This window comes from Dipteris shenzhenensis, chromosome 11, assembly GCF_047967505.1.
Source record: "Dipteris shenzhenensis isolate YYH24624 ecotype China chromosome 11, Dip_SZ_1.0, whole genome shotgun sequence".
NCBI lineage: Eukaryota > Viridiplantae > Streptophyta > Polypodiopsida > Gleicheniales > Dipteridaceae > Dipteris > Dipteris shenzhenensis.
Window position 1 is genome coordinate 26935856 of NC_141606.1, and position 20606 is coordinate 26956461.

Below are 20606 nucleotides of genomic sequence, written 5' to 3' on the forward strand. Positions count from 1 at the left end.
GTAAAATAAACTAATTTAACTACTAGAAAACACAACAATTTCAACCACCGAAATATTTCTGTTTATTTTCTGTTTAACCATGCCAGTCAGGACAATCAAATAACTCCTATCTGACCTGAACCAGCTTAGTGATATATTGCATGATGTTCCAACCACCAAGCTGGTTTAGGACAATCACATAAGTCCAAAACATCCCGATTACTAGTATATGACCCGAATCAGCTCGAAAATTAAACTAAAATAAGTTAACTACTATGAAATACAACAATTTCATCCAACCATGGAGCTAGTCATTAATTATTTTCATTTGTGTAATATATTATTGGTTTAGGACAATCATATAACTCCTATTTGACCTAAGCTAGATGGATGATATTTTCATGATGTTCCAACCATTTAACTAGTATTTAACTACTAGGAAACACAACACTGGTTTAAGACAATCACATTAAGTCCAAGCCGTCTAGTTTAGAAATTAAACAATCAAACTATTCCAAAACTCATTCATAGACAACCATCGGGCTGGTGAAATATGTTGATGTTCAACCACACTAGTTTATAACAATCACATAACCGATGTTTGACCTAGTAAACTAGCAAGGTGACATATTGCATAATGTTCCAACCACCGAGCTGTTTTACAACAATCACATTAAGTCCAAGCCATCCTAGTTTAAAAAATAAGTTAAACAATTTTAAAACTATTCCCTAACTGGTGTTTGACCTAAACCAATAGGGTGATATATTGCATGATATTTCAACCACCGAGTTGATTTAGCACAATCACATTAAGTCTAAGCTAGCTCAGTTTAGAAATTAAATTAAACAATTCAACTAGTCCATATAGCAAGCACGTGTGCAAAAGAGGACAAGTTGTTAGGAATCCACAGTTTATAGGTCTTTTGGATGTAGAGCTCCACCATGGATAAAAAGCTAGATTACTATGAATGCAGAAATGATGCCCACCGATAGGAAAACAATTGATGGATAATTACACAAGAATTGTGGGTTACACCCTATATGAGCACCTCTCGCCCCTTGTCCTTTTGAGTTCTTCCTTGTTGCTTTTTTCAATGGCTCTCCTTTGGCTAGCATAATATTGGCACTCTCTACCCTCTCTTTATAGCTATACTAGAAGTAATCCTTGGGGATTCCTCTAAAAACCCTACAAAAGACGTGCATTCAAGGGGTAATATAAAATCACTAATCGCTAGGATTTACTTATGCTTTCATTTTCAGTGTTGTGAGGTTAAAAACCCTCATCTATGTACACTTCAATGAGTTTCCTTTATTTAGAGGCCCTTCTTTTTAAACCATGTGTGATGGTTATAGATTTTGGAGTGTATCCCCAATCAATAATGGGGTGCAAATTGTAAGACAAAAATGAAAATGAGAAGAGACCATATACAATTTTTCTTATTTAAGAGAGAATGATGTGAAAGAGAAGCAATGCCCTGTTTATTTAATATCACTCTTTTTGGCTTGTTAAGTCTTTTGAATCAAAGAATGGAATCAGACAAGGCAGGCAACCTTCTGAAGAAATTCATGGCTGCACTAGGCATACGATCTCGGAATCTACGGGGGCGAAAAAAGTAAAGCCCAAACAACACAGCTAAGATGCGGAATGGGACGACATAGAGGATGATGGCAACAACTAAGCAAAACAATATGAAGATAGTGGTGGCCCGAGGGTCACGCCAACTGAGGAGGGCATGAAATCTCTCAAGTTGGGTGACAAGGTCAGTAAGAACTGTCTGAATGCGCCCGGCCAGCCGACGCAAGCGATCATATCGCACTTTGATTATTTCTGGTGACCTGGAGGATGGGTAGGTATCAAACTCTTCATCAAGCTCTTCTTCCAAAGCATTAATAGCTTGGGAGAGATGTATATCCATGTGGGGAGGGTGACGAGGTTGGAACCTGTAATGCCAAGCTCCAATCAAAAAGAGGTAGAGGAAGAGGGTGGGTAGCATTTGCTCAGGGAAGCAAACAAGAATGATGTACAACAAGATGACCAACACAGTAGTCACTGGGCTTCTCCACATGCATACATCATGCAACCAATTGCTAAAAGCCCTAATCCCAGAGAAGACATTGGAAATCCGGTTCCAAGTTGCCTTGCTACGTCTATAACTCCACACATGTGCATCAGTGTCGAGCATGTAACGAACAACCTCCGGGCGAATGGGTGGCTCTGCACGATGCAAGTGCTTTATGAGAATGTCAGTGGCCACCTTGCGGAGTCGTTCCACCTGGCGGACGCTGAGGGGCTCGATGTAGTGAGACTTCGGGAGGAGCGGGTGAATGTAGGCATACATGATGTTGAAGCGCGAGCTGCACGAGAAGCGCACAGCGATCTCGAGGTCACCACGCTTCTTCACACCCGAACGCTCGAGGCTGATGAGGGGATAGGAGTGGGTGTAGGTGCGGTCGGTTTGGAGGGTGGAGAGGCGGAGGCGGACCTTACCGATGATGGCATCCTTGGCACCCTCAGCCTTCTTCGCAACGCCGCCGTCGAGGTGGTGGTTGTCAAAGACGCCTACGGTGAGGACAGTGCAAGGATCAAACACCTCCCAAGTGTATTGCTCATTCCATTGGGGGGAGAGGCTCTCGACGACGGTGCGAGTGCGGACCCACTTCTTACCGTATTTAGCAATGCAGTAAGCGTCGGCGGTGCCCTTACCGTCGCGGGTTTTAGTGGGGAGGAGGCTATGGGCGGCGAGGATGCCAAGCTCAAGGACACCGAGGGGGGGTTTACCGAGGCGACGTTCGGTGGGCTGGACGTCGCTAGTATGGTGGGTGGTCTCGTCAAGGACATGGTAAGCGCCATCGAGGCTGGCGGCGATTTGTAAGCGGCTAGTGATTTTGGGCTGAGGAGGGGCTGGAGCAGCAGCGGCGCCGCCGTTTTCCTTCTTCTCCTCCGCCTTCTCAGCTTTCTTCTCGTCCGCCTTCTCCGCCTTCTTCTCCTTCTCGAGATCATACCATTTCCCCTCCACTGGCTTCCGATCGAGGCGCTTCCGGACGTTGTGCAGCGGGATCTTCACGAAGCCCACCGGCTCGTCCTTGTTCGCTGCTACGCGATTGAGCACTCGCACCAGTAGATGCTCCTCGAATGGCTCCGCGGCGACGAACAGCATCTCCTCGTCCGGCACAAAACTCGTGGACGCGGCGCGACGGGCCGCGATACGCGACTCGCGTTGGGAGCCGAGCTCGACTATGGCGAAGATCTCCGGCTTCTCCTTGTGCGGAGCGAAGAGGTCCTGGGCGTCGAGGAGCTTCACGCGGAGGTACCAAAGCCGAGGCGACAGATAAACTTTGGAGCGATTGAGAGCAATTCCGCCAGTATCAGATTGCCAAGCTTCAGAAAACGCTTCATCTGACTGCGTCCCCAGCCACACGGCCACCATAATCTCGCCCTTGGCTCTCTTCTCATCCTTCCTTGGCTCCAGTCTGTACCATTGCGGTGCCAGTGGACTATCCGGTTGCCTCCTGAAAGGCACTTCATCTATCTCGAACCTCACGTACCCCAAGAAATCATCCTTCGTCACTGTATCCTTATCCCATACCGTCAACTCCACCACCTCCGCCTTGTTCTCTCCCGTCTCGAACGCAAATACCTTGTTCCATTCCGGCTTCAGCGTCTGCTTCTTCTCCTCCGTCTTCGCCTTCCTGTTCCCCACCTTCACCTCCACATACGGATCCGAACTCCCCGTCACGTCCCTTGCTGCTAAGTCCCTCGCCTTCACCACCCTCACGTACAGATACTCCATCGCTTGCACCAAATCGTGCGCCACCTTCTCCGAATTCAGCTTCGGATTCGTGCTCTTCACCTCGAAGCTCCCCGCCTCCGCCTGCTCGTACCTCGCCACCGCCTCACTCTCCTTCGCTTCCGCCTTCTTCGCTTCCTTCGACTCTCCCTTCCCTCCTCCTTCCTCGGCTTTCTTCTCTGCTTCCTTCTTCTCTTCTTTCTTCTCTTCCTTGGCTTTCTCTGCCGGCTTCGGAGGTGCTTCCTCGTAGTAATACACTTTCAGATAGATCTCACCTTTCCCCCGAGAGAACAGTGCAGGCAGGCCTCTCCTCTCGAGCGAGTAAGAAACCACACTGTCAGCTCCCTCGGTTCCCTTCTTCTTGAAGTGAACCGGATTTATTTTCACTTTACCCAGGGAAGAGCGATGCTGGTTCTTCTGCGTCCACACAGCTACCTCGATTGATTCCTCCTCCAATTCTGCGGGCGTTTGCAGAACGTTGAACTCTAGCTTTTCGTTCCACACTGGATTGAGATCCTTAACCTTGGTCTTCGTCCTCTGCCGCTGCCCATTGTAATCGACTTCCACAAAGGGGCTAGACTTTCCCTCTCCATCCTTCGGCATCAAGTTCTGAGCGTGACAGACTTCGACTACCAACTTGTGATTGCCCATTATTGCAAACCTTTCCTATGTGTGGGAGCGTTGATGTACAGCCTGCGCAATCCAGTTCTCTCAACGACAGCCTTCGGACATTCTTCTACTGGTGGGTGATCTCCAGCAAGGGGAACAACTTACTAGCAGACTCTTCCAGACTGGGGACATGGAACGTCAAGACTCAAGCACACTGCCCACTGGGCACTTCAGGAACTTGTTTGAAGTTGTCCTGATGCTGATCTGCAAGCCATCTCGCCTGACAACGAGGGGCGGCCGATTCCGCATAGCCGGCTAAGAAAACTGGGAATCAAAAAGGTTCCGGGGAATCTAATGAAAGGGAGGCTAGAGCTTGTCGTCCCTGAATCGAAACACCCATCTCCCCAGGAGACTCTCCGCCCAGCAACTGGTAAACTTAGAGCCGTGAACAAGAGGAATGCGGGACAACAGGCCCAAGCTATATCCTATAGAAATGGGACATTGCCCGAGAGAGGGACCGAAAACGGGCTACAGGAACATCTCCTTACGACCAACAACGGGGGGGGCAAGATGAGGGCAGCCGGCCCAAGCTAGCGAGCGGCTATACGAGGCGACTGGGCTGGAGGAGACGGTGTAGTGCAAGGAGCGGAAACAAGGAGGCTGTGGACGTGCTAGGGTCTCCAACGAAAGAAATTAGCAAAGAAAGAGGAAGGACGCTACGAAAAGGAGGAGGGAATGAATGAGCTTATTGGTAAGGAGAGGGCTTGCAGACGAGGCAAGACGCTATGGAAGGCAATGTGTTGCTTCTCGAAAGCTGAGCTAAACGAAGGCTCAGCTGCGAGTCTCCGACGTCTAGAATGAGTTTGGAGGACCACAGCGGTAGAGAGGGCTTGCAGCTTTGCAGACGAGGCAAGATGCTGTGGAAGGAAAGAAGCAGTTGGGTCTCGAAAGCTGAGCTAAACGAAGCTTCAACGTAGACGCGGGAGCAGAACTGCAGAGCGTGAAAAGGAGAAGAGAAAGAGTCTTTAACGCACATGAAGAAAAGGCAGCCTTTTTCGAACCGTTTTGACTACACCAGCAACCGCGTATGTATTTTAATTGGCGGTTTTCCCTGCACGCTAGGTGGTTTTATTTTGTCCCCTGCCAGCGTGGCAGGCTCTACCCAATAAAACGGGGGTCACATGCAATTGTCGTGACTCCTCCTTAATAAATTTTTGTCGTGCCACGGTGGCTGACACCTCTGCGTTTTTTAACCCCCCACACGACTAGTCAAAAGAAGCAAGGTTCGCGAATTCTTCTCGTTTTCTTCCCACATTTAAGACTTGGTTTCACTTTTTCTATAATCACCAAACACTTGATTTGCCACATCATGGGCGGGGGTTTGAATCTTGCAAAAAGTAGATGAATCCATTCTAGATTACTCTCGAACCAAGGGGTTGAATCTTGCAAAAACTAGATCAATCCGTGGGAGATGGCTAGGATGTCTACTCTCATTGTCCCTCAAAAGAAATAAAGCAAGTTTTTGCTTTCTCTTTCCTTTTACTCACGCATCCACACTCACCCAAAAGTAATAAACCGAGTTGAAGGACGACAAGACACAAGACAAAAGGCGGTAGGAGGGGTGTAGGGAGATGTTAGAGCGAGAACGAGAGAGAGAGAGAGAGAGAGAGAGAGAGAGAGAGAGAGACACACACACACAGAGGAATAGCACATCCACATGAAAGAGAGAGAGAGAGACACAGAGAGAGAGAGAGAGAGGAATAGCACATCTACATGAAAGCTCTGGCTAGACACTTGGCTACCACACAAAATTGCAACCACCTCATTACTTTGCAAAATCATGAGTAGTACCTTCACGCAATTATTTTTTACATCTCATGCTTTGATGTGTGGTTAGGTGTCTTTTACATATGCCTTGCACTTCAAAAAGATCTTATTCTATTGTCTTCATTTACCTTATTCCATTTTTGTTATGATGATTTTTCTAATTTTCTTATACCCTCACAATTTTCACCCTTACGAGCATTCATGTCTGAGCATGACTTGAATATCCACATGCACTCTAAATTAAGAGAATATGTGAGCTACCACTTCAAGATATATTTAAGTACCCACTTGTGTCCTAAATGCTTTGAGACTAACGTGAGACCACAAATTGATGCATGAAACACTCTATAGTAAAGAAAAGGAAGAAATAGAAGAAAAAGCATATTCCCATGCTCTAGGAATGTAGCCTGATCCAGCTAGGAGGATAGGCTCAACCAATTGCACCTTCCTAAGCACACTTGTAATATTACACAATTCTAATTTTGCAAATCCTCCGAATGTGGAGGATTCTACGGGTGGGTCTTTAGACCCTCATAATCCTCTAAACATGGCAAGCTAGAAGAGAATCACACCCATTATGGGATCGTGCATAAATGCCTTTCAGCTTGTTAGATTGCTAGATCTTGTTGGCATGGGAAGGCACTCATGCACCCATGTCTTAGGTTGATTTTCATACATGCACTCATAGAATAGTGTTTACATAATAAAATAGTATAATCCTGCATGTAAAAGCTATTCACATTCTTAAATGTACCTTGACAATCATTATTAGTCTTCTCCTCATTATAATTGTGCATGTGCATGTGTATGTGCATGTGTGTGTGCATGTGGGTGTTCATATGCGAGTGTGTGTGGAAAGGCACTCATTTGCATGCATGCAGTCATAGAGTAGTCTTCACGTAACAAAATAGTATAATCATGCATGTAAAAGATATTCACAGTCTTAAGTTACTAAAAGCTATTCACATTATTAAGTTGCTTGTGTACCTTTTATAATCATTGTCAGTATTCTCTCCATTACGATCGTGCATGTGCATGTGCATGTGTGTGTTCGTGTGCATGTGCATAGACATGCGTGCGCACGTGCATGCGTGCGTGCGTGCGTGTGTGTGTGTGTGTGTGAGAGAGAGAGAGAGAGAGAGAGACAGACAGACAGACAGACTGGCTGATTGAGGAGTGTGTGCAAAAGTTTTGAGGGTTTTAGCGGGGGGGAAGTATCAATCGTTAATCAAATGCCCATTCATCACTTGGTATTTGGAGCGAAGCACTCATTAACATGTAACATAGCATATCAGTGCACGGATGGGCATTTTTTTAATGAGACTTACATTGTTTATAATACATGAGGGGGTTTATAAAATAGCACCTTAAAGTAATTTATGTGTAGAATTATGGAGGAGTGTAAAAATTTAAAGATTGAAAAATGTATAATGCAAGAGGGTGTTAATCGATTATATGAGGAAAATTATGTGAAAATGCAAGGATTGTTGTATTTTAATACATGCTTGCTCACGTGCGCTATATGCGGTCCCTATGGTGTTTATGAAGAGTGAGTCCCTAGGCCTTAGATGTCTATTTTATTCACTTGCATGAATTAACAACATTGGATAAGTTTTTATGAAATTCCCGCATGCATGCCAGAGTATGTAAGTCCTTCAATTAAAAATTCCACTTTTAATTCTAATATTGCTATGTTATATTGGAAAAGTGACCCTGGATCTTTTTTATTATGTGCCAATATAGCCCTTCATGCAAAGATAGCTAAATTGCACAAATCACAAACATTATCACATGGGCAAAGAGCACCACTTAAGGCACATGGTTAAGGAGGAACAAAGTCTTAATCTAAAGGCCCACCTTCTCGTAGCATCATATCAAGGTATAGTACTCTAGCTAGTATTATAGCAATGGTTGCACATAAAAGAATAGTACTGATCCCCTTCCATAAATACTTGTGGAAACCCTCATGCCATGATGATAGTGAACTCTCACATAAACATGCATGCACGCATGCAAGAGAGAGAGAGAGAGAGAGAGATTCTGTCAAGGAGTGAATCATACAATACTTTGGTGTCATTGTTTTTGGGAGGTTCCATGATCTATGTAGTGATTAGGCAACTTGTAACCCCCATCGGCAATCGTTAACCTATCATTGTCTAATATCTTCTATCAACCTTGAAGGACCAATGGTAGAGGTTCTGCTTTGATGAGTCTATTTTCTCACTTTTCAAGTGTTTCATTCTCCTCTAGCTTGATATGCCCATGTTTTAGTCAATTTAATATCATGTCCCCCAATTCCTCATCCAAATTTGTTCATTTCAATCCGTGGTAGTAACTTTATAGTAAGTTCATTAATGGACGGAGAATGGAAGGAGAATTTTCCATTTGGGGACTGATGAGCCATTTAAGTATAGGAGGGTTTAAAGAATACTTATCTAACATAATTATGGTACATATATGCATGTTAGAGGGGGCTTTTAAATTCAAAGTTACTAAGAGGGGTAAACAATTATGCAAAATTGTTAAATGTAGGAGTATTTTTATTATGTCCTTGCGATATGGTTTTTTATACCATGACCGCCCTGGACCTAAAAGGTCTCTATTTGAGACACTTGCCATGCTCCCAAATTTTGATGATAAAAGGTCAATTCATGTAAATGTGGTCTTCCCTTCTCCACATAATGGAGATAAGCGCATAGATTCCGATTTCCATATAGTCTTTTATTGCCATATAATACAAATTTCATTGGGCCACACATAACAACATCTCAAATTGTTGTTTGATTATACATAGGTGATCCTTTTCATAATCATCATTAAAAATTTTGCTAATGAGAATAAGGACATTGAAGTCAATGCATGCTACCAAAAACTTATTCCATTTGTCATACATGCCTCTCTTTGTGAGCTTTATTGCATTTTGCCATTGCTTGTATGGAATCATCGAGCATGATTGGTTTCATTATGTTTATTTTGTCAAGAAACAAACTTTATTACAGGGGCCACTTCCAAACATGTAATATAGCAAGTGAAATATGTTGCATTTGCCATGCATGCAACACATATACATACATATGCATTCATGTAAGATATGTATGAGCATTCTCACATGCTTCCTAAAGGAGTTTTGTATGCTATTCAATTAGGAAAGAAATTGATTAAAAAAGGGACTATTAGAGAATTAAGTGGCTCCTTAATTTAAGGGCAAAGAGGATAACCATGCTCTAAAAAGGGATGAAGTTGCTCCTTAGTTTAAGGGGCAACGAGTATAGCCACACTCTAATAATTATGGATAGCATGTGTGTTATGTTGTTATTTGTTCCTTGCTACTTCAAAAAAGCCAGTTGAAACTCTAATATGGTTGCACATAATGAGCACCTCTTTGTGTTCATCATATCAAACCACCAATCTGATGATGTGAAGTTGACACATGATAGGAACTAGATTCACCCATGGACCAAGGGCTCATGCCAAGTGCATTCTTAGCATTAAAGAATCTATCCATGATCCAAAGATCAAGAGAATTCCCTCATCTAAATCTTATACCCCTGATTGATGGTGGCTGGCAGGAGGTAGAAAGTAGATTTGTGAGAGCAACACATGGCATGCCTATTTAGAAATATGTTAGCCCTAGACCATGGATCTATATACATGGTCAATGGATCCACACGAGTTGTAAAATGAAGTCGGTCTCATTTCTCAACACATGAAGAGACTCTCTTGCTTACATAGATTCATCAATATTTTAAATGTGATATCCCTACCATTGATGGATGGGTAATGACATGATTTCAAACCCTTAATCTAAATGGACCTTTTTAGTCAAAATCTTCTATATGAGGGCAAGTGTCCAATTACTATATATTCATTATCCATGGATATTAATGCATTACTCCCATATATATAGACTAGTTTTATGCATGGAATACATAATAGTATGGAATAGTATGATGTGGAAATTTTGGTCTTTTCTTCTTTTTGGTTCTTCTATAATTTGACTTTTTCAAATTCTACCTTTGAGTATTAATAAGTATCAAATTTGCTAAAACCAATACAATGGATAAAGGGAGGAATGCAACAAAAACCTAGTTGATTCTCAAATGTAGGATTTTGTCCACATTTTGATAGAATTTGGTTCCATTTTATAAGTGCTAAATTTTCTTTTATTGTGTTACAAGTGTCCCATTTTCAAGCATTGGGACTCCACTTACAAAGAAAAGCGTGCTTCCATTTTATAGTGCCAATAGAAAGTGATATTGTTTTGCATTTTATGTGCAAGTACTTACTTAGATTAGAAATTTCTCCATTAGCAACTTTTATTCTTTACCTTGGTTTTCTCCCTTGTTTTCTCCACCTTGTTTCTCTCCTTCTTGGTGTAGACCCTTGAATAAATTTAAAAAATATAGAGATTTAAAATCCATCTTCTTTTTTAAAGGACATTAAATATGTTACTCTCTAATGTTGTGAAAAAAAAGTAGAAAATACGAATGGCATGTGCTGTAAGCATAATATTTGGAGGACTCGATACTATGTAAGACTATTTACAAGGATTGCATAGCTGTGAGTCATGTAAATGAAAGAAATAGAGCTTCAATGGATTAATTTAGAGGAGAAGACATGACTTAGGAAAACCAAAGCATGTTAAGTATTAAAAAAGTTTGAAAGGTGTTTACAAGATTACAATAATATGCTTGAGTTCTTGTGAGACTCACATGGTTGTGTAGGTGACAGTACTCAAGAGCCAAGGGGGGTGGAGGAAAAAGAACATGGCATACTTTTAAACTAAAGAGCTATCTTAAGGAACTTGAATGGTGCAATGCAAGAACCCAATTACTTCTTCAAATTGGTTTGGAAATATGAGACACAAATTTAGCTAAGAAACCTTCTTGTGTGTTGTTTTATAGAGGAATAAAAACTTGAGAAAAGAGGACTTTTCCTTACCTATTTTGAATTTCCATGTTGTCATAAGTGCACGGGACAAGGTAAACAGCTTTGTAGACACAAATGTTGTTGTGAAAGTATCTCTAAGTGTCATGTGCATAGGGTCAAAAGCACTTGAGGAATTAAGATTCTTCACATATTTCAAAATTGTGTTATTGTGAGAAGGTCATGGGAGAATATAAGAGACACATATTAGGTTTGGATAAATGGATGTGGATAGAAATTAGCAAACCTTGGCAAACTAGGATGAGGTGACATTAATGCTCCTAGCCAATGGGGTGGGAAGTCCAAGACATGATTCATTCATAACACTTTAAAGTTCCCTTGATTTTTGTTTTGTGTTCATTTTGCATACTATATTATCTTCTCAAATCAAGTTGGTCATTTTGTATTGCATACTATTCTCTTGGCACCATTGGATAGCCAAATATCAAAACAAGTAACAACAACTGATGGGTAGGTCTATGTGTGCATGCGTGCACCTAGTGTTTGTTTGAGAGTAGTATTCTTAGAGGGTCAAGTGACCTTTGAGAGTGGAAAGACATTTCCCTAATCAACCTTAGTAGTTCAAACTCCTTGGTGCACGACATAGACTTCAAATCCACAACAAAACCACTAGGTCTAGGGTCAAATCTCCTTCAATGAGTGTACGTATGTATGTATGTATGTATGTGTAACTATACATACATACATACATACATATATATATATATATATATATATATATATATATATATATATATATATATATATATATATATAGAGAGAGAGAGAGAGAGAGAGAGAGAGAGAGAGAGAGAGAGAGAGATGTACATATATATATGTAATACGTACGTATGTATCTTTACATATGTATGTATGTATGTGTGTATGTATGGATGTATGTATGTATCTTTGTGTGTGTGTAATCTATGAGCCTTCAAACATGATTGTTATCTAGTATTGCACTAAGATAAGTGATGCCAAATTAATTAACATGGAATATCGTCCCTTTTGTCTTGATATGCCTAATATTGTGCACCCATTTCTTATATTGACCTTATAGTATCTTGTAAATTAAAGTTGCACTTGGATTATTGTATTAGCACCCGTCGATTTTCAAAAGGCATGATAGGAATAAGTAGGTTTGATAATTTTGATATTGTCTTTGCTATTGTATTAGATTTAAATATTGCAACCTATGTTTCTCTATATATCGTTGACATATAATTGTGCCTTATTTATAAGATGGAAATTATACTCAAAAGAGTATTAAAATTTATATACAATGGAAAAAGTGTGAGCCTTCATAAATGTGTGCATGTGTACGCTCATGCGTGCATGTGCATATGTCTGTACATGCAGATGGTCCACACACATGCATGCACATGCAGTTGTACATGAACATGAGAATGCGTGTAGACACACACATACACATGCATATAACCCCCCCCTCCCCAACACACACACGCACAACATGCATGCATGTTTTATGTACATTCCCCATGGGCTCTTCCATTGAAATAATTTCTTATTCTACACTCACTACCTCATTACTTACATCACTCAATCTTGACCCTATCTCTTCTCAAAGGTCACCTAACCCTTCAAGCACACTACTATCATACACTAGGCATACACATGATTATATAACTTCAAATAAACCTAAGAACCCTCCTTCAAAGTGAAGGTGGTGAGACATAGCATGAAAAGGAAATAGCTACCTTCCAACTTCATCAGATATTGCAAGGGAGCAACCGAGTAGCCATGCACACCTCCCATATCATGCCAATCCTCTAATTATCAGTAGGTCACAGAAGTAGCTCTTCATCACCCCCCTTTCTCCTAGCATGAACAAAAGGACAAATAAAGCATTTAATAAAAACTAGGAAAAAGAAAATAGACATCATTTTGGGGACATCCCAGGTAGAGAACCGTTATTGACTCATCTTTAAAAAAATAACGGTTCTCTACCTGGGATGTCCCCAAAATGATGTCTATTTTCTTTTTCCTAGTTTTTATTAAATACTTTATTTGACCTTTCGTTCATGCTAGGAGAAAGGGGGGTGATGAAGAGCTACTTCTATGACCTACTAATGATTAGAGGATTGGCATGCTATGGGAGGTGTGCATGGTTACTTGGTTTCTCCTTTGCGATATCTGATGGAGTTGGAAGGTAGCTATTTCCTTTTCATGTTATGTCTCACCACCTTCACTTTGAAGGAGGATTCTTAGGTATATTTGAAGTTATATAAGCATGTGTATGCCTAGTGTTTGATAGTAGTGTCCTTGAAGGGTTAGGTGACCTTTGAGAAGAGATAGGGTCAAGATTGAGTGATGTAAGTAATGAGGTAGTGAGTGTAGAATAAGAAATGATTTCAATGGAAGAGCCCATGGGAAATGTACATAAAACATGCATACATGTTGTGCGTGTGTGTATATGTTTGTGTGTGTGTTGGGGGGGGGATATATGCATGTGTATATATGTGTCTACACGCATTCTCATGTTCATGTACAACTACATGTGCATGCATGCATGCATGTGTGTGTGTGTGGACCATCTACATGTATGGACATATGCACATGCAGACATGGGCGTACACACACACACATTTATGAAGACTCATACTTTTTCCATTGTATATAAATTTTAGTACTCTTTTGAGTATAATCTCCATCTTGTAAATAAGGCACAATTATATGTCAATGATATATAGAGAAACATAGGTTGCAATATTTAAATCTAATACAATAGCAAAGACAATATCAAAATTTTCAAACCTACTTGTTCCTATCATGCCTTTTGAAAATCGACAGGTGCTAATACAATAATCCAAGTGCAACTTTAATTTTTAAGATACTATAAGGTCAATATAAGAAATGGGTGCATAATATTAGGCATATCAAGACAAAAGGGATGATATTCCATGTTAATTAATTTGGCATCACTTATCTTAGTGCAATACTAGATAAAAATCGTGTTTGAAGCCTCATAGATTACACACACACAAAGATACATACATACATCCATACACACACACACACACACACACACACACACACACACACACACACACACATATGTACGTACACATGTACAGATACATACGTGCATATATATATGTACATCTCTCTCTCTCTCTCTCTCTCTATATATATATATATATATATATATACGTACGTACGTACGTACGCACATACATACATACATTAACATTTATTTTTATCTATATTTATATATATACGTATCTATATATATGTATATTCATTTTTTAAAATATTATTATATATGTGTATACACACACACACACACACAGAGAATATCGCTTTTAAATTTGTTTAAACATGAAAGTAAAGATGAAGCTTGAAGTTATTTATCATTCATGACCATAATTTTACCTTTAATCATAAAGGAGACAAGGTTGCAATGGTTAAAGAAAATCCAAAGCCAAATGATCTATTTCTCAAGTGAAGGGATCAAGTTGAAGATTGCTAATTCAAGCATTTTTCAAAGTGGATTTGGGCATATTCATTTCATATCAAACTTTTGGAAAAGATGATGGCACTCATAAATTGACAAGTTACAACATACAATAAGCTCAAAAAAGATTTTATGCAACAAAAACAAGAAGAATATGCATAATTGGGAGCATGCTAATTAAAAGAAAATAAGTTGTCTTAACGATTTCAATTCCTAGAATACTTATAGGGTCCACAAAAGATTTGCCAAATTTGTTTCTAAAAAAGTCAAAGGTGACTTTAAAAAATAGGAGGATATGCCTTATTTGTGACACTATCTCTAGGTAATGGTATGCTATCAGAGGAACTTGTGCTAAAGACCGAAATTTTAAATGAAACATATTTTTTACAAATTTTAATATCTTATGGACTTTAAGTAGTCTCAAAATTTCAAATTTGTTAAAATACAAAGCCCTTGAAACGATTTTCATAAAAGCTCCAAGATTTTAAATTCAAAGTGGGATGTCAACTCCCCACCTCTGAATCCTCCAAATGAGGAGGAAATGGGGTAGTAAAACCTTTTACAATAGGAGGCACGAAGAGGTATGACATGTGGGCATATGTACAAGGTGCCACATGGGTATCTATGTTTGAAAGGAGCAGATATTAGTATCGTATACATGTAGCAACAAAAGGAGGTGTGGTTGCCATGTGGATAGCATAGAAGGCTACCACACGGGAAACACCTGTGAGCCTACAATAGGGCCCCACAGGGAGGGAAAAGAGGCACAAGAGAGAAAAATGTAGGCATGGATGTGGGGCTAATTATATGACCCAAACCATCAACTGAAGACTCAACAACCATCAGCTATTTCAGCATCAAACGTGCAACCCAATGGGCATGTTTGTGTTGCAGTACTTGAAGCATGCGTGGGAGCATTAGCCTTAGGACAATAGCAAGCCAACCCATGCTTATGTCATCCACAATGGTTTTGATTATAGTTTTTATGTTGGGAACACTCTGATTGGCATGTATGACAAGTGTGGAAACCTTTAGGATGCCCATGTGGTCTTTATCCAATTGCCAAGATGGGATTTAATTACATGGGATGTAATGATTGCAGCATATACAGGCTTGGACATGGGGGGGATCCTCTCTCTGTTTACTAGGAAATGCAAGAGAAAGGCATCAATCAAGACAAGGTCACATTGGTTTGCTATTTGAGAGCATGTTCCAGTATAGCAACCCTTGATTAGGGCAAGTTAGCTCACACCTACAGTGTAGAATGTGACTGTGATTTTGATGAAGTTGTAAGTGTCCATGACTACTGTTTGTAGCGTCAACTCTAGGGTAGCATTAGACAACCTCTCATGGAAATTCTATATGGACAGTACCTCGAATAGGATGCATGCTCGTTGGTTTAAAGCCTACTGCCTTAGTGGAGGTCATAGTTTCTTCTCTTGTGAAGGAGTCCATGATCTGCTACTCTTTAGAGTTGGATCTTGTGGTTCACCCGATGAGTAATTGTTGGATTAGGGTTGTTCACATCCCCATCTATAAGCCCCCAATAAGGAGATCATGGGAAGGGAGATGCAGGGCTAGGGTTGTCACATGGGCATTTGATTAGATGCCATGTCAACAACATGCCAAAAAAGAAAAGGAGAGATAGGGGGACTGCTAGATGGGCAACATCTCATAGCAAAACAACGAGAGAAGAGGCTGCCACATGGAGAACACATAGGCTACCATGTAGGCAAGAGATCATACTTGGCAAGATGGGATTACTTTGAAAGCCAAGAGGTGTAGAGAATTGCCATGTGAGCAATATGATGCTATCAACAACAGATTGAGGTTTGGAGTAGGCAGTATGGGTCCGGAGCATGGAATCTAGGGGTTGGGAAGGGCCTTGTAGATGGCATGGCCTTGGAACAAGTAGGTGCCTATGTGGAGAGGATCTTTGGCCAAGGACAGAGGACCTGGAATAGACTAGAACAAGGGCAAAATGAGCAAAGCTCATGGGTGCTTGTTTGCTACAGGTTATATGCCTCAGGTAGTGTGCCTCCTAAGGCCTTTTATAAGCAAGGAAGGGGGGAGACTAGCAAGTTGGCCAGGGGGTTCGGTTCATCTCCCTACCTAGGAGAGGCTTGATATTTGACCAGTGTTCACGGATGCCAAGGTTTGGTTCATTCCCCTACCTAGGAGAGGCTTGAGATTTGACCAGTGTTCACAGATGCCAACAATCTATGTACAATGAAACCTAGAGATTAATATGTGTAGTTTTTAAAATTTCACTTTTTATATTTTATCATATTTTTTTTCAAATTTACATAAGGACTTATGTCTGCAATTTTGGCTTGAGATTTGACCAGTGTTCATAGACGCCAACAAACTATGTACAATGAAACTTCAAATTTACCTAGAGATTAATATGTGTAATTTTTAAAAATTAACTTTTTATATTTTATCATATTTGTTCAAATTTACATAGGGACTTATCTCTGCAATTTTTAAAATTGATGTGTTTTTCAAATGTTTGTTTGATATAGAAAAACCCTATGAGGTGGAAAATTGAAGCCATCCCCTTTAGTTGGCCTCTAGGCCCTACTCAAAGGGCCTAGTTAGCTGACTAAATGGCAGTCTACGAGCAAAGGTATGCTATATAGAGGTGCTGATTCAACCTCCATAAATAGGCCACAAACTAATGAAGAATGTGTGTTGCTGCTGTGTGGATATCTTTTTTTTTTTTGGCAGGAAAAAAAGTTTAATTATATTGTGATCATAAGATTTGGACACATAAGTTCCTCAAATACAAAAGACCCCTCTCAAGAGAGGAATAGACAGCCTATAACCAAGATAGCTCTTGCTTAGAGGAAAAAATCCAAAATCTGCTGCTCCTAGTGACTTGGCAGCATCCAAGTAGCTCCATGGTAGAAGAAAAGGGTGTACAATTAGATTGCAAGTTCATATTTGACAAAGAAAAGGGAAGGTCAGATCTGTGCTTGAAGATCCACAGTGGAGTTTGTGCACCTCCTAGAATCTCTGATGTGGTCCTCCAATTCAGCCTGCAATTGTGAAATCTGTTCATTAAAGTTATGGAATTCTTGATCCAGCAGAAATTTGGCCTAGACCACAAAAGATAGTAATCAGTTAGTAAGAAAATATCTTCCATACCAATTCAAAAATAATTGATTAGCATGCATGACCTCATCATTAAATTGATAAGCATTCCTAGCAATCCATATAAACCATAAAGCATGTGCTCTGATGTACACCCATGTGCCATAACGTTGCTTGAGTGCATCTCCCAAAAGAAGTGATTTTCAGTTGATTAGTTCCCCTAGCATTAACTGAACCACCTTCCAAACTTTTCTTGCCGTGGGGCAGGAAATAAAAAGATGGAATATGTTTTCTTTGAGTCCAAAATAGGATTTACAGGTGCCATCTCCCTTGCCAATCCTCAAGCTTCTGCGATTGGTCCAGACAACTTTATGTAGGATTAGCCACAAAAGAGTAGACATTTTCTCTAGTATCCTTTTGTCCCAGATCAGTGAGAACCTGATATCCCATTTCCTTTCAGCATCAGCAAGATTCCATCTAACATTGAGGGTGGAAACAACCTCTTCAATGCCCTAAGAAGGAGTAGGTATGGGTAGAAAAGATGAGCTGCCAGCCCAGCTGAAACTAAGACCCTGCCCCCTTTCCAAGTAGTGTCTCCCTCCCATAGTTGTAATCTGATCATGACCAGCTCTTGATCTGCATTACTAAATATGTATTCCCTTCTTATCTCTAGCCATGACTTCCATTTGAGGTTGGTTTTGTCCCACACATCTCCCTAATTGACTAGCCCTTTCTTTGAGAGTTGCCAGGCTTTTAAAAAATCCTCATCAATTAGTTGTTGTTTGGTAAAGAAAACATACACCCAAATTGAATCCAGAGTCATGAAACTCCCTTTACCAGAGAGGATAATGTGACTCTTGATCTGTTCAAAGCCCCCCCATTAGGTTTTCCAAAGTTGACTCCCCTTAGTCATATAGGGCTCTGGGTTACCAATAGCAGAGAAGAGAGGAAAGTCCTTCCACCTATAGGCCCTATAGGGTCTGACAAACTTAAAGTTTCTAAGCAGGAGGTTAGCCTAGTCACTGTCAGGGGAGGTGATAGCTTTTATTATCCACGCGGCTACAAGTTTGTAGGCTGCCAGCTGGATATTAATTACTCCCAACCCTCCTTCCTTTTTGGGTCTTGTACAAAAGGATCATTTAACCTTCGTTGCTCCAACAGTCAACTCAGGTTATAATTATGTGACATTGGAGATAGAAGCATGCTATAGATATGCAAGAGATAGAAATAGATTTGGAGGGTGCGAGGGTGGGCAGCAAAGGAGGAGGATGCACGGCTATAGGAGGTATGTCATTGCGCAAGATTGTTGAATGCTACTATAGAGGTAAGTAAATGAAATGAGGACAAGAGGGGGGTATGTATAGGAAACAGTCCAAAGCCTCAAAACACAAGCTTGGGGCAACATTTTCCCACTTTCTTCAATATCTGCTTCACAATCCACAAGTAAAACCAATCATTTTCCTTGTAATTGACTTCTTGATTGGAATTATTAACTTGTGTGTGTTTTCTTGACAATGGCAGCCATAAAAATTTGGTCGATTTCAAACGTACTTCTACCTCACCCACATCCATACACCTTGTCATGGATAACAAAGATCAAACTTTGAAGGTTAGTGAGCAATGTCTTGTCAAGTCTACTATTGGTGCTTTCCAGATTAAATTCTTGGTGATGTGCCCACGGATTATGGGGACATTATATTGGGCAAGCCTTATCAATATGATAGGTCATTAATATTTATGGCTAATGAGAACATCTATGAGTTTGTAGATGGTGGAAGGACATTTTCCCTCCATCCCATCAATAGTCAACATCGGAGTCTGCTCATCTATGCCAAGGAATGTTGTACCCTTCTCACTCACAAAGCCAAATCTTTCCATATTTTGCTGCTGTATCACTGCTCGGATTCAACCTCTCCTTCAGATTCATACCCTCCATCTAGTGTTTTACATGCATTCCCTTTTGTAAGCCTTGCTACAGACATTCCTATAGATGCATACTCTTATACCCATGCATGCCCTACATACTTTGTTGCAACTACTTCTCCTTACCTTGATACATACTCTAATGCATGCCCTGATGGATACCATGATTCAAACTACCATCATTCTCTACCAAAAACTCTTTACATTCAACTTGCCTTGCTGCATCCAATGCTACAATTCTAGATATTGCTTCATACCCTACATCCACTACTTCTAATCCAGCCCCAGTGCATACTCTATTGGCTACTCTTCTCTCCATGAAAACCCTGCTATTATCACTACTACAAACCCTGATATTGCTACCTCCCCTGCTGCATATCATTCTACAACTACATATCATTCTACATTTGCCCTTGTGAACATCTCAATAGTAGTAGCAGCCTCTACATTTCCCCCAACAACATTTGTAGCATTCTCTACAACAACACTTGTAGCAGCCTCTGCTCGACCATATGCTCCACCCCCTGTTGTATCCTCTACTGCATCGTCCTTCCCTTTGCAATGTCACCTAATTCTTTGGAACCTCTGCCTCAACACATCCTACAGTAGCAGTAGCCGACATTCCAACAGCAAAAGCATCTACAATAACTAGCCCCTACAGCAACCTCTACTCAAATGAACACAGTATTAGATAAAGTGGGACAAAAGTTGCATTTTGGGAATTTTGAAATTGGGTGGATTTCATTAAAATTGGGAAAGGCTTCATTAAATTTGGGAAAATTTCCATTGATTGTGGGAATTTTACCAATATTGAATAAGCTTATATTTGGAATTCCAATGATTATGAAAAACTTCATTGGTTGTGAAACAGTTCATTGCATGTAAAAACCGGAACAAAGCATTTGTGGCAGAGTTTGAAAATCATGTATTTGGTGGTGTTAATAAACACCGTCTAGGGACAACATGTATATTTTACTTGAGGT

The 20606-nt window shown here is 40.6% G+C and overlaps 1 protein-coding gene across 1 annotated transcript; it reads right to left on the reverse strand.

Annotated features, from left to right (window-relative positions):
* Positions 1-1410: 1410 nt before the first annotated feature.
* Positions 1411-4796, reverse strand: LOC147896842 (FT-interacting protein 7-like). The gene has a single exon (XM_087381517.1). The coding sequence runs from the start codon at positions 4416-4418 to the stop codon at positions 1500-1502; it is 2919 nt and encodes a 972-aa protein (XP_087237643.1). The 5' UTR covers positions 4419-4796; the 3' UTR covers positions 1411-1499.
* Between the last annotated feature and the right edge of the window lie 15810 nt (positions 4797-20606).